The sequence below is a fragment of the Bos mutus genome, chromosome 1 (genome assembly GCF_027580195.1).
Source record: "Bos mutus isolate GX-2022 chromosome 1, NWIPB_WYAK_1.1, whole genome shotgun sequence".
Classification (NCBI taxonomy): domain Eukaryota; kingdom Metazoa; phylum Chordata; class Mammalia; order Artiodactyla; family Bovidae; genus Bos; species Bos mutus.
This window is the reverse complement of record NC_091617.1, coordinates 131689606-131704845: the sequence shown is the minus strand read 5'-3', so window position 1 is coordinate 131704845 and position 15240 is coordinate 131689606. Positions and strand designations below refer to the sequence as shown.

Genomic DNA, 15240 nt, shown 5'->3' with positions numbered 1-15240 from the left:
TTGTTCTGTTCCTTGCCTTTTTCATAAAATTTCTTCTCACAGAGAATATTATAGAACAAATAATATCAACCCCACTCTTTTAATTATGACTACACAGTATTATACAGAGTCAAAACAGTCCTTCCATAGATAACCAGTTTTCTGTTCCTGGACATTTAAAATTATTTTAAGTTTTAAATTTTTATAAGTAATTTTGCAATGAATATCTTTGTTCCTATGTCCAAGTACATACCTGTAGTCTAAATTCCTCAAATTACTAAAGCTCAATGAAAGGTATGTCCACTTTTAATTTTGATAAGAGACTGACAAATAACCTTTCAAAAGGATCACACTAATTTTTTCTCAGAACGGTATTTGAAAGTATGTCAGTATTACAAACAACAACAACAACAAAAAAACAACTCCATAACGTTTTCTGACACACACATATAGTTGAAAATTACTGGAATAGAACCTAGACTGGACAGAGGATGAAACTCAGGTTACTAAGACAAAATAGGCAGCTACTACTATGATCTGCAAGAGAAGATATGAAGGATGAAACTAAGGAAATGGCAGTAGGGCTATCAGAATGATGACAGGAAGAGACTTAAGGAGGTAGAATTTTTAAAAAGATCAAAAGTCACCTGAGGTTAAACACTGCTTACAAGATATCCTTATACCTCCAGAATCTGACACTCAAACACATTTTTGGTCAATAAGGACCACAGAATTAAGAAGATGTGTGTGGAAGGGTCATGAAGATGTTCCGAAAAGTTCTGATATGGCATGCCCAAAGAATAGTAAGAAGTTGGTAAGTGAAAACATTTTTATGCCCAGTCAATGAAATAAGTATGTAGTCTTTCAAGGAAAGCATGACTACATCCATATACTTCTAGAGAAAACAAGGTCCCATTATTTACATAATAAGCTTTATTATAATCATAAGCAATAACTTGACTAAAATTAAACTTAACCTCATATACTATGTTATGTCTAAAGAAATATGTTGAGGGCTTCCCTGGTGGCTCAGTGGTAAAGAATCCACCTACCAATGCAGGAGACAAGTTTGATCCCTGTTTCAGGAAAATCCCACATGTGCAGGAGCAACTAAGCCCATGCACATAACCATTGAGTCTGTGCTCGAGAGTCTAGAACTGCAACTACTGAAACCTTCTAGAAACTCATAGATCCTGTGCTCCGCAAGAAGAGAATCCACCACAATGAAAAGCCCGTGCACTGCAACTAGAGAGCAGCTCCCTCCCACTCACTGCAAATACAGAAGCCTGTGCAGCAGTGAAGATTCAGCATAGCCAAAATTAAAAAAAAAAAGAAAGAAAGGTGTTGATTTTCAGTTCACAATGATAAAGTATCAGCATCTAATCTCTCCCCATAATTCTCACTAGAACAATACAAAAGAAGTTCAGAAAAAATATAAAAATGCAAAATAATAAGAGTTTGACATGGGACAAACATCAGAAGGCATGGGATACTATAAATAGTAGTAGCAAACTAGCAGTAGAAAATATGAAAATACAATGAAAAGAATTTAAAAGCTTGGTTTAAGAAGGTATGAAGCAGTTATGAGGCTCTGGGGAAGTTAATGTCTATTTGCTTCAGTTTAATAATAAAATGAGAATAACGATGTATATTCCATAGGGTTGTCAGGAGGCTTCAACAATGTATGCATATAAAGACTTAAAATAGTACATTGTACATAATAAACACAAAACTAAAATTTTCTATTACTGATGGCTTGAAAGATCCAAAGTTACTGACATGATTAACTTCCTTTTTTATATGTATAATCACACTATTGTTATATAGCAAATATTTACCAAAATAACTTATGAATTTTTCTTTATTGGCTTCCAATTTTTAGAATATGGTAAGATAATTCTTGGAATTACGTATTAAAGCAGAATTTTAACACTTAATTTTTCTTAGATATTGCCTAAGAGGAGTTTTAGATAACTTACAGACATACTAATAAGAAATACAAAACAGGATAAGAAGAATTTAAATATTTAATTTTTTTTTGCCTTCATTTTTTTTACCAAAAAAAAAAAAGTATGAATACTACAATAAATTCTGAAACGAGCTAATGACTACTGTGTCAAGGAGTTGCAGTCAGTCTCATGTTTTCCATAGGTTAAGAATTCATTAGCATAGGGGGGCCTAAACAGACCTTGGAACATATTTTTGAGCCGGAAAGTATGTTAATGCCCCAAAAGATATTTAAAGCACACAGGAGCAGGCTGGAAAGAAATTCTGTCTGGCTAAATCTATGACAATTTGAGCACCAAAATAAATAATCATAGTACTGTTTTAACCAGATGAACAGAATAGGAATAAAACAGGAAACCATAAGTCCATTATGCTACTAAATTTTTAAAAATAAATTTAAAATTTAAAAAGGTAAATTAATGAACAAACACATAAGTATATAACTATTGGGAGTAAGGAAAAGCTCTTTCTTACAACGGAGGGCCAACAAATAAATATAAAATAAAAGAAAATCACCACTTAAGCTACCATTTTGTGACTATCATAGTAATAAACGAGTCAGGCAAAATCATAAATGAATGCTCAAATTATTATGTCAAAGTTTGATAGGAAACAGGATTGTATACAGTCTTAAGGAATCTTCCCACAGATTACTTACGCATTAAAAAAGAACATGGCAACTCTACACAGGAGTTATTTGGCAGACCTCACTTACTAAAGTAATCAAAATTAATTATTACCAATACTGAACAAACTGACATCATGTGCTTCCTGATGTGATTCACTGAAAACAGAGTATCATTTGTGTAGCATTCCTGCCAAGAATGCATAATCTAAATCTAAACATGTAGATCACACAAAACTAAATGGAGAACATTCTATAAAATAACTGGTCTGTACTCTTCAAAATGTCATAAAAGACAAGCCAGAATGACCATTCAGATTTAAAGAAGACCAAAAAAAACACCAAAGATATTACAAAAATGTAATGCATTATTATGACTTGGATCCAGGGCTAGAGAAAAATTCTAGAGTATTATTAATATTTATTTTTAACATGCATATTATTATATGGGGAGAAGAGAGAAAGAGGGACACAGCAAGTGCAAACGTGAGTGTGCAACTATGGGAAATAGCTGATGAACTGAAGGAAACAAGTTAATTTTTCTATTATAACTTTTTTTATAATTCAACTTTAAAAACGTATTTTATGAACAGCTAGATTTTTTAAAATTTGGTTTTACATATTGTACTGTAATAGTTAAAATAGCACTGAAATGAGATCATGGAAAGAGGAAGGAAAAAAAGAATTCAGTTAATCTCAAAGAGTGGGACTGTAAAACTTCTCATTGAAATGGTTACCATAGAAAATGAACAGTCAACCATAAAAGAACAATACAGTTCCACGAAACAGCTGGTAAATAAATTTTAGTCTATCTTCAAAATGTTAAGCATAACTGAGGTTTAATAATAGTACACACTGTGGTAGTTTTTTGATATATATTTTGGATTCTGAAAGGAACAGAACTGGAATCTAAAAAAGCAAGCTTGCATGGCAATGGCTGCACACTCCAGTATTCTCGCCTGGGGAATTTCATGGACAGAATGGACAGAATTTCATGGACAGAAGAGCCTGGCAAGCTACAGTTATGGGGTCGCAAACAGTTGGACACAACTAAGTGACTAACACTTCTACTTTTTTTTTTTTCACGGTCCTATGAAGAAATGACTGAATTCACGTTTTGGATTTTCAATACTGGGTATCTAAAGACATGTTTCTAAGAGCTGTTAAATGCTAAATAATTTCTAATTGCTAAAATGAATATGAGTACAATCTAGTAATGATGTACTCAAAATGTATACACATGATGAGAGTTTAAAGAATGTGTCTAAGAAGTTAACAAAGCTAAAGCAAATGTCACATAAATATGTTCTTTTACTCAAAGAAATTAAAATAAGATGGCGGTAAATAATGCATATGTAGTACAAATAAATAACAGAAAACCAGCATAATCACCAAAAAATATTGTGAGACTATAACAAGTGACATCTAAAACAAAAAATGATAATGATTATAAAGCAATTATCATTCAATTATAAATAAATAAATTTTAAAAAGACCACTGAGAAATTATGGTATTGAGAATTAAAAATAAATTTAGACATAGTTATAATCTCCAGATAAAACAGCAAAGTGCTATTCCTATTCTCTTCTTGAGGAAAATAAGTAGACCAAAAAAAGATTATCTTAACTCTATCATTTCAACTCTGAAGCACAGCTTAGAGTATCAGTGAATTGCATTTAGGCTATTGAAAAGTCTGAGATAAAAAGGGATGAAAGTTGGAAGAGTCAACAATAAATGAAGAACAAACAAGGGGTCAAATATTCAACATTTTCGCACAAACTGTAATAAAACATCTAATACAATCAGGGATATTTATTATTAACAGTGCCTACAAAGTGGAGATCAAAGACAACTTAAGAGTTAATCATAGCAATAATAAAGCATGGTTTCTGCAATTAAGTTTTAACGTGAATTAATAATTAATTGTTACATCTATTGACATTCTTATTGCTTTAGTATAATGAAGTGTCATCTAAGAATTCCATATTACCAAAACAGGAATGGATGAACTCACCCTTAAACATCATCTGTACCTAACCACAGGGATAGTATTAATATTTTGGTCTATATGAATGAGTGTCTGCAATGTACAAAATAACTCTTACTTCTTAACAACAGATTGTTACTGTTAATTAGCAATAATTATAATTGCTAATTAATAACTCACAACTTAATTCTCATATAGAAGTATTATATTCTTAATTCTCTGTATGATAACTGACAGAATCTCTTTCAGACTAAAGACACTTTTTCACTCCAACTTACATATAAATACAAAAAAGTCTAAAATCTGCTAAAAGCCTCTAAACTTATTTAACTATGATTCCTCCACAAAAACTAAGCCATATCTAAGGCTTACTCTTATCAATACCTAGAACAGTGCCTGAAACACGCATGATCAGAAATTTTCATTATATTACATTGATCAAGTTTTGAAATTGCTTCTAGATTAATTAATGGTATTTTCCCTAAAAGAGCAACAATACTTACTTCAAAATTATTCATATTAAACTTCTGCTACATTATAGCAAACTTTTTCTATTTTTTTCTGTTCAAATCTGAAGGTAAAATATACCTATCTGTAACACTCAATCACTAAGGTGATAATTCTCAAAGGAGGTGGCTGCATTTAAGAGTTGTAGGATTATCAAAAGCCTTTCATGGTCAACTATGTTTCCATGAAAGGTTTTTGATAATCCTACATGATCTCAGAAAAGCTTAGCTTTCTAAAATGACACAGAAGGACTTTGCTGGTGGTCCAGTGGGTAAGACTTTGTGCTCCCAATGCAGGAGGGCTGTGTTTGATCCCTGGTTGGGAAACTAAATCCCATATGCATCCTGCAATGGAGTTGCAAGCTGCAACTAAGATCCAGCACAGCCAAAATAAATAAGCAAATAAATAAATAAAACGACATGGAAGGAATAATGATAAACTCCTACCTGCTCTGGCATAGCTCCATGTTCAATTCCAGTCTTCAATAATCTGTAGCAATTACCAAATAGATCCCATTTTGTGAGATCATGAGCGCTAAAATAAACAAAGATGCATTAACTTTATTCTAGAGTGGAGTAAAGTTTAAATTTGTTGAGCTCAGTTTCAGTGGGGGAAAATAACATAATTTCATTTTCCAGTAGAAGTGTAAAAGTTCCATAAGGAAATGTTCAAGTCTCCAAACTTAGAAGGAAAAAGAGAAAGAGGGGGAGAGACAGAGAGAGAGAGAGAGAAACGAAAAAAAGAGGGAAGAGGGGAATGAGAGGGAGAGAAGAGGACAGAGGTGGGTAGAGAAAAAGAGTAGACGCTGATATTAGGAATTCATTAAGAGAAGTCAATAATAATAAAACTTCATATGTTTAAGTTACCATTCTTTCTAGTATATTTTAAAGCATATTTAAACAAATTCATTTATAATTTCAAAGTATAAATACATGCGTATTTTTGAAAGAGATCTGTAATCATCACAAGATGGAGATAACAAAAGACATGAAAGACAAAGTCAGGGTAAGGGAAATATAGCACAGTTCAAAAACTTTAGTGCAGCTGTCTATATGGGCTGAGGACTTCTGAATGAGGTAAGACTGACACTAAATTCTCATGAGCTCTACTACTAAAAACAGTATGATTACTGGCTGTCAACTTTTATTTTCAAGTATCAAAATATTTTCTTGAAAAGGAGTTTTGACACTGGTTGTCAACTTTTATTTTCAGATGTCAAAATATTTTTTCAGATATGAGTCTGTTTCTCCATGGAATTCTAAAAATGTACTTGTGTATATAGAAAAGGCTTAGATTTTAGACAGTGCTTTTGAAATGACTCTGAAGTATTCATTAAAGTAAGAGCTATACCTAAATATTCTTTTTCACAACAAAATTTTACTTCCCCCTCTTTATGGAGAAGATAAGCATGTCTTATTACAACAGATATGTAAAGTAGAATTTGCAAACGATACCTATTTCACTGATATGAAACCTTTTTACCTTACTCAAATCCAACTGTTCTGTCTACACAGTAAGAACACAATAATAAACAGACAAACAAGAACAATTCAGGGAAAAAAGCATATGGAAATAACTTTTATGGCTTTTGTCAAATTGTGATTCTTATTTAGCAAGCTTTCTAAGATCTATGAACTGAAAATTATACCTACAAAACTCTAGCTTACAGAATAAGCCCATCTAATTCGTTAATAAAACTAATTATCTTCAAGTTTTTACAGTGTACAGTGTATATTCACCATGCTGAAAGATAAATCTTACTCCGTAAGTAATCAAATAACGCAAAATTTATCCTGAGAAAATCTGAATAATAAAAATATTTAGATCTCAATATTTCTCTAAAATTTCCCATTGTTACTCAGATGTTAAACATTACAATCAGTTTGTTTTATGTTAACTAATATAGGATATTCACTAAATCTACTTTAAATAAAATGACATACTTGTGAAAAGAGGTTAACCGCTTTAATGTAGAAAGAACATTGTAAATATCATCATCATCAGCTTCTTCTCCCTATAAACAGAAAGCAGATGGCACCTCACTACCATAAATTTTACTCATCCTCAAATTCACATGAAAGTGTATTAATACATACCATATAAAGAAAAATTCTTTTAAATTATACAAAAAGTACATATTCACTGTTGGTAAATGATAAAGTACAAATAAGCAAAATACCAGAAAATAAACACCTGTAAGTCCAAAACCCAGAGATGACCACTTTTGCATTTTAAACAATGTCATAAACATGACTTTGTACCCTTTTCAGATTAATACCTTAGGATAAATTCCTTGCAACTGCGGAGTGGAAGGACATATACTTTAAAGATTTTAATGGTTATTTCAAACATTTTACTGGCTGTCACTTACATGTGTAACTGCAAAATCACAAGGAAAATTTTAAAACAGGTTAAAAAATTAAAAGTTAAAATTAAAAATAGGGGAAAATTGATTAAAGGGATTAAAAAGAAATCCTATGAGCCTGGGTGTCAGGACATACAAAGCTGTGGGAATTCCAGGTTGCCTTATATAGATTGAAGGAAGATGGCAACACTCAGGAATCACAGAAATAATCATAAAAGTAACCAGTTGGAGGTGCTTGCTGCTTTCCTAGGCACACCACTGGTGAGTAGCCATTCTTTATTAGCACACTTTATTTTCATGTTCTATTCACTAGTACATCATAATAGTTCAGTAATATTAAAATGCAAATTAGATTCCAGGAATAGAAGATGAAATAAACATGAGCTAAAAAGCTGGCCTTAAAAAGAATTTCCTTAAAAGAAAAAAACAAAAAAATCTGCCCGTTATGAAACAGGTTTTTTAAAATAAAAATAAAGTGTAACTAAGGCTGATCTTTATAAAATGAACTGCAGTAATGCTGCCAGGCTGTGAAACCGTTAAGAGAATTCTACTAAATTTCATTTTTAAAATGGAAAAATTTACAAACTCAGCTACCTTGAATAATTATTAGCCAAAATTATTATATGTATACATTAACTTTAAAACCAACCTCTTGCAATAGATCTTCCACAGAATGATTGAATCGATCTACAAACTCATCAATCAGTTGGCTTCGAGCTATGTCAACTCTGTTCTGGATGGTATACTCTTCACTGCATAAGATGCTATAGGTTTTACTGCAGGCTTCCAGAACATCTGATTCTACATGTTTCTCCACAACAAATTTAATCTGTTTTAATAAAGCGTCTAGATGCTGCAGAGGAAAAAAAACTATGATATTTAGATTAATAACAAAAAACAAAACTAAGCATCTGTCACATAATAAGCCTATAAATTACATGAAAATAAAATAATCCAGGTAATAAAACAGATTATAATAGTAGAATTTCAATTTTACAGTTTCTTACCTTTTCCATTCTACCTGTGCTATAAATTTCTAGATCAAAATACTGTGGGATTTGTAGCAAGTTTGCTACCTTCTCTGCATCTGCAGAATACTAGAAGAAGAAGCAAAGAAAAACATGTAACTACTTTAACAGTATAGTGTAGTAAAGCAAATTTGGTGGCATACTATCACAAGACTGAAAATGGAAACTGTACCTTTGACAGCAACATCGGCAGTGTGATAATAAAATGCTCAGTCAATTTGTTTCTATCATCAATTTGAGTTTTCCTTTCTTTGGCAGTTAGCACCTAGAAATAAATTTACATGTGTAAAGAATAAGTGTCATGTACTAATTTAGAAATCTAGACTGTTACAAAGATGATGAAGCACTGGCAGATAATTTAACAGAATTTGCAGAAAAGCTTAACAAATGACTAAAATAAATGTATCTAGTTTTACTCAAATTACTAATAAACATGTACTCTTCCTTTATTAAATAGCTACTTATTTTAGATAAATTATTACTTGTTTAGATCAAAACAAAAACATTTCTAAAAAACCAGTTACAATATTTGAGACAGAGGGGTATAGCCTGTGGTCACTGAGCAGACTAGAGCCCTTCACCTTAACCTGTACTCAACTAAATTAAACCATAGGTGGTTCCAAAAATAAAACATTAAAATGCAGGCTCAGTGAGGATAATTACTTTCCCAAAGTATTCTGCAGTTTGAAGGAATATGCCACCATAATTTTGAATGATTTTACAGGACAGAAACATTCCAATATAAACTGCTACTTTATAAATGTAAACCTCAATGTCTGATAATATATGAAAGAATAGGATGCCCTATTTAATTGTTCTTTCAGGGGCTTTATTGCTTTTCAGTAAAATCATGGCATCTGGTCCCATCACTTCAGGGCAATTAGATGGGGAAACAATGTAAATAGTGACAGACTTTACTTTCTTGGGCTCCAAAATCACTGCAGATGGCGACTGCAGCCATGAAATTAAAAGACGCTTGCTCCTTGGAACAAAAGCTATGACAAACCTAAACAGTGTATTAAAAAGCAGAGACATTTCTTTGCCAACAAAGGTCTGTATAGTCAAAGGTATGGTTTATCCAGTAGTCATGTATGGATGTGAGAGTTAGACCAAAAAGAAGGCTGAGGATCCAAGAATTGATGCTTTTGAACTGTGGTGCTGGAGAACTCTTGAGAGTCCCTTGCACAGACAGCAAGGAGATCAAACCAGTCAATCTTAAAGGAAATCAACCTTGTATATTCAATGGAAGACTGATGCTGAAGCTGAAGCTCTAATACTTTGGCCGCCTGATGTGAAGAGCAGACTTATTAGAAAAGACCAATGCTGGGAAAGACTGAAGGCAGGAGGAGAAGGGGACAATAGAGGATGAGGTGGTTGGATGGCATCACCGACTCGATGGACATGAGTTTGAGCAAGATCCAGGAGATGGTGAAGGACAGGGAACCCTGGCGTGCTACAGTCCATGGGGTTTCAAAGAGTTGGACACAACTGAGCAACTGAACAACAACTGTTCTTCAACCTCTTAAAACATAAATATTTTGGAATGCTCTACCACAAAGTGTCAAGCTTGGTTTTGCACAAAATAATTAAAGGGGCTACATATAAAATGAAATGTATATGTATATAGAAATGTATTTAGAATATTGAGAAGTCTTGAAATTCATTAGACAATGAAGGTCTAAGGATATTGATTTTAGGGTAATAGCTATCTTCAATTAAATGGTCATTGTGTCAGGCACTCTATGTACATGAATTTATTTAATCCTCACGGAATCTTCGATGGGAGAGCAAAAATGGCATAATACCTATGAAGGGGAATTTCAAAATATCCAACAAAACCATACACACTTTTTTTCTTTGCCCCAGGTATCTTACTTTAGCAATCTACTCCACCAACAAACTTGGTACAAGTATGAAATGATACAGGATTATTCACCTCACATTATATCTAGCAAAAGACTGGCAACAACCAAAAAGACTCTCAATAGTATATCTGCAAAACAAATCCTATTCAGACATAAGAAAATACAAAAAATCTGCAAGTAAAGTTATGTAGTAATACCCAGGATATACTGCTAAATGAAAATATAAGGTACAGAACACCATATATAATATGCTATCTTTTATACAGATAGGAGATTGAAAGGGAAGAGGATGGAGAATAAAAGTACATGCACCTGTATTTGTGCATGTATTTATCTATATTTGCAAAATGAAACACTGAAGGAGAGATTAAAAAAAACAAATAAAATTGGATACAGGTAGAAAAGTATAGAGGGAAGGATTTAAAAGACTTCTCTAAACATTGATTTTTTAACAAAGTAAATTTTTTATGTATTTCCAAAAAATAAAGATGCAAAACAAAATCAAAGAGGTAAAAACTCTGTTATGCTAAATTTAAGTCAGAAATATTAATATGAATGCATGATTTAAGCACAATGTATATATATAAATATATGTATTTCTTAGCTCTGTATACCAATGGTGCCTAGAAGAAATGATAACCAATTGACAATGAGTATTCTTAGTGAATCACAACAAACTGTGGAAAATTCTTCAAGAGATGGGAATACCAGACCACCTGACCTGCCTCCTGAGAAACCTGTATGCAGGTCAAGAAGCAACAGTTTCAACTGGACATGCAACAACAGACTGGTTCCAAATCAGGAAAGGAATACGTCAAGGCTGTATTATTGTCACCCTGCTTATTTAACTTCTATGCAGAGTACATCATGAGAAACGCTGGGCTGGAAGAAGCACAAGCTGGAATCAAGATTGCCAAGAGAAATATCAATAACTTCAGATATGCAGATGACACCACCCTTATGGCAGAAAGTGAAGAACTAAAGAGCCTCTTGATGAAAGTGAAAGAGGAGAGTGAAAAACTTGGCTTAAAACTCAACATTCAGAAAACAAAGATCATGGCATCCAGTTCCATCACTTCGTGGCAAATACATGGGGAAACAGTGGAAACAGTGGCTGACTTTACTTTTCTGGGCTCCAAAATCACTCCAGATGGTGACTGCAGCCATGAAATTAAAAGACACTTGCTCCTTGGAAGAAAAGCTATGACCAACCTAGATAGCATATTAAAAAGCAGAGACATTACTTTGCCAACAAAGGTCCATCTAGTCAAAGCTATGGTTTTTCCAGTAGTCATGTATGGATATGAGAGTTGGACTATAAAGAAGGCTGAGTGCCGAAGAATTGATGCTTTTGAGCTATGGTGTTGGAGAAGACTCTTGAGAGTCCCTTGGACTGCAAGGAGGTCCAACCAGTCCATCCTAAAGGAAATCAACCCTGAATATTCATTGGAAGGACTGATGCTGAAGCTGAAACTCCAATACTTTGGCCACCTGATGCGAAGAACTGACTCATTGGAAAAGACCCTGATGCTGGGAAAGACTGAAGGCGGGATGAGAAGGGGATGACAGAGGATGAGATGGTTGGATGGCATCACTGACTCAATGGACATGAATCTGAGTAAACTCTGAGAGTTGGTGATGGATGGGGAGGCCTGGCGTGCTGCAGTCCATGGGGTCGCAAAGCGTCGGACATGACTGAGCGATTGAACTGAACTGTTCTTTATTGACAAGATTTTGATTTTTACATATCACTCTCTATCAAAAGGAACTAGTGCTCGTGGGAGATTCCTATTCTAGGGCAATGTAGCCTACAGCGTGGGTCCCCAAAGACCATTGGTTTCCTAGTATTCATGCCCTTAATAGAATCTCTTCCAAAAATGAATAAGGCTGACATGTGTAACCTAAAGAATACTGTGGGAATTATGCTATATGACTTTTGAGGTCATAAAAGACATAGAAGTGTCCACTTTATTCTCTCTTGCACCATTCATTCTGGGGGAGGCTTGCAGCCTTGAAACAGTACTACTAAGAGGTCAACATGGTAAGGATCTAAGGCTTCCTACCAACAATAAACACTAACTTACCAATCATGTGACTAAACCATTATGGAAGTAGCAAATTTAATATTAAGACTCCAGAGGTTAAGGCCCTGGCTATATCTTAACTGTAACCCTACGAGAGACTCTAAAGTAAAAAACAGCCAAGTCATTCACAAATTTCTGACCTACAGAAACTATATGAGACAATGAATACTTATTCCTTTAAGCCTCGAAGTTTGGAGTACAGTTGTCCCCCTTAACTGTGTGGGATACATTGGAAGATGCCTAGTGGATGTCTGAAATTGCTAATTGCCCTGAACCCTTGATATAGTATGTTTTTTACCACCACGAACATGCCTATGTTAAAATTAAATTGATAAATTAGGCATAGTGAGAGATTAACAACAGTAACTAACAGAACAATTATAACAATATACTGCAATAAAATGTGAATGTGGTCTCTCTCTTTCAAAATATTTTATATAAATTTAATGCCTTTTCCATCTTAACTAAGAATTCATCAAGTATTGTGGCCATTACTTTTGCAGTTTGATGTATGACAGTAAACAAACAGAAATTTCCTTTTCCTTCCTCACAATGTCACAGACAGAAATTTATTCTTAACGAACATCTTTGCAAACTCAGTACATATTTTTTTCTCTTCCTGTTAAGTCTAGAACTTTCATCTTTTCACTTATAGGAAGCAGTTATGGCTTTTCTTTGACATATCCAAAATGCCAGCATCACTACTCTTGTGCATTCAGGTCAATATTTAGTACAATAAGGGATACTTGAACACAATCACAGCAACACTATTATAGCAGATTTGGTAACCTATAAGAAGTGTCTAACTGGTGGAGTACATTTGACAATGATATGATTCATGTTCCGGATAGGATGGAGAGAGACAAAGCTGGATGTCAGAATTTTTACCATGCTTCTCAGCATAGCATGCAACTTCAAACTTATCAACTGTTTATTCTTGAATTTTCCATTTAATATTCTGGACCATAGTTGACTGGTAATTAAAACTTGGGAAGATGGATAAGGGACAACTACTGCAATTCTTTTAAATATAGCAATAGATTACTAATATAAGCAGTAAAGGAAGAAAGTGAGCCTGGAACATTTTGCTCTAAAAGAAAGCACTCAAAAAGTGGTAGTATGTCAAAATGACAAGAAATTAGCCCAAAGGGACTGTCAGTCAAAATTACATTCTGTCATTGCTTCATCAATTTCTGTAAGTTTTTTTTCCCCCATTTGTAGCATTTTAAGGCAAATTGTTGGTATATCATTTCACCCCTAATATTTAAGTATGTATTTAACAGATGAAGATGCAAGAACAGACTTTACATCTCCAATATTAAACAATAATCGCTTATTATCATTACGTACCCAGTCACTACTTTTCTCAGTCTTTACTTTTTGGAATCTTTCCTGTATTCATGTGGGTGTGCTAGGTCGCTTCAGTCATGTCTGACTCTTTGCAACCCTATAGCCCTCCAGATTTCTTTGTCCATGGGATTTTCCAGGCAGGATTCTGGAGCAGGTTGCCATGACCTCCTCCAGGGGACCTTCTTGACCCAAGGTTCAAACCTGTGTCTCTTAAGTCTCTTGCACTGGCATGCAGGTTCTTTACCACTAGCGCCACCTGGGAAGCCCTATGTTCATATTTAATGAAATTATTAATACGGTTAAATTTGTATCAGCCACTGGGCTATTTGTTATCTATGTATCTTTTTTTCCTCCCCTCTTTTCATTCTTTGTTGTCTTCTTTGCAATTAAACATTCTTCAGCATGCAATTGGAACTTCTCTGTTGATTTTGTTCTCCTTTTTTAGGTATGAGAGGTTGTTCTAGAGGTTACAATATATCAATAGCTCTTCAACTTATTACAAACAACTTCAAATTAATAATGAATTAATTATAACAAAATACAGCAATTTTACTCCAAGAGAGTTCTATTTCCTTTACCCTTCTTTGTGCTATTGTCACATGTCTATATGTATTACAATCTTAACACTACAATGCTAGTACTATTGCTTTAAAATAATCTCATGTCCCTTTAAAAATTACACAGCCGTTTATGTCCACCCACATATTTATCATTTCTAGTACTTTCTATCTCTTGCTGTGGATTATGGTTTCCATTCTTTACAACTTAAAGGATTTTCGTCTTTAGTGTTTCTTCAAAGGCAGGTCTTTTAAACAATATGTCTCTCAATCTTTGTTTATATAGGAATGTTTTCATTTCACCTTCATACTTGTAAAATAATTTTACTGAATTTAGAATTCTTGGTTGGCAATTTTGTTGTCTTCTGGTGACTGTCATTTTACTGTCTTCTGGACTTAACTGTTTCTGATAAGTCAAACTATTAAAGCTATTGCTGCTGTCCTCCACATTAGTTCTTTTTCACTTGCTGCTTTCAAGATTTTTCATTTTTGTCTTTCAACAATGTGACCTGTGTTTACACTATTTGGGTTTTTTAAAAATTTCTTGGATCTGTGGATTAATATTTCTCACCAAATTTGGGAAGTCTCTGGCAATTATTAATATTCCTTTAAATGTTTTCCTTCTTGTCTCCTTCTCTCATTCCTTTCTTTCTAGGACTCCATTATACAAATCTGGTGCACTTGATGTTGTTTCACACATTTCTTAAGCTCTGCCATTTCTCTTCATCTTTTTCCCTGTTTTGTTCAAAATGAATAATTTCTATTAATCTTTCATGTTCACTGTTTCTTCTGTCATCTAAAATCTGTTGAGCTCATCTAATAAATTATAAATGTTATTGTAATTTTCAACTCATAAATTAGCATTTGAAAAACAAATTACTCACT

General features: G+C 33.5%; 1 protein-coding gene across 1 annotated transcript in view; it reads right to left on the bottom strand.

The window, feature by feature from the left end:
• Window positions 1–15240, bottom strand: part of STAG1 (STAG1 cohesin complex component) — a 496550-nt gene that overhangs the window by 49308 nt on the left and 432002 nt on the right. Inside the window, exons 17-21 of the mRNA XM_070375938.1 lie at window positions 8672–8764; window positions 8479–8568; window positions 8121–8324; window positions 7050–7120; window positions 5553–5640 (exon numbers count right to left, since the gene is read on the bottom strand). Coding sequence (XP_070232039.1) covers window positions 5553–5640; window positions 7050–7120; window positions 8121–8324; window positions 8479–8568; window positions 8672–8764 — 546 coding nt within the window. The remainder of the gene's footprint in view (window positions 1–5552; window positions 5641–7049; window positions 7121–8120; window positions 8325–8478; window positions 8569–8671; window positions 8765–15240) is intronic.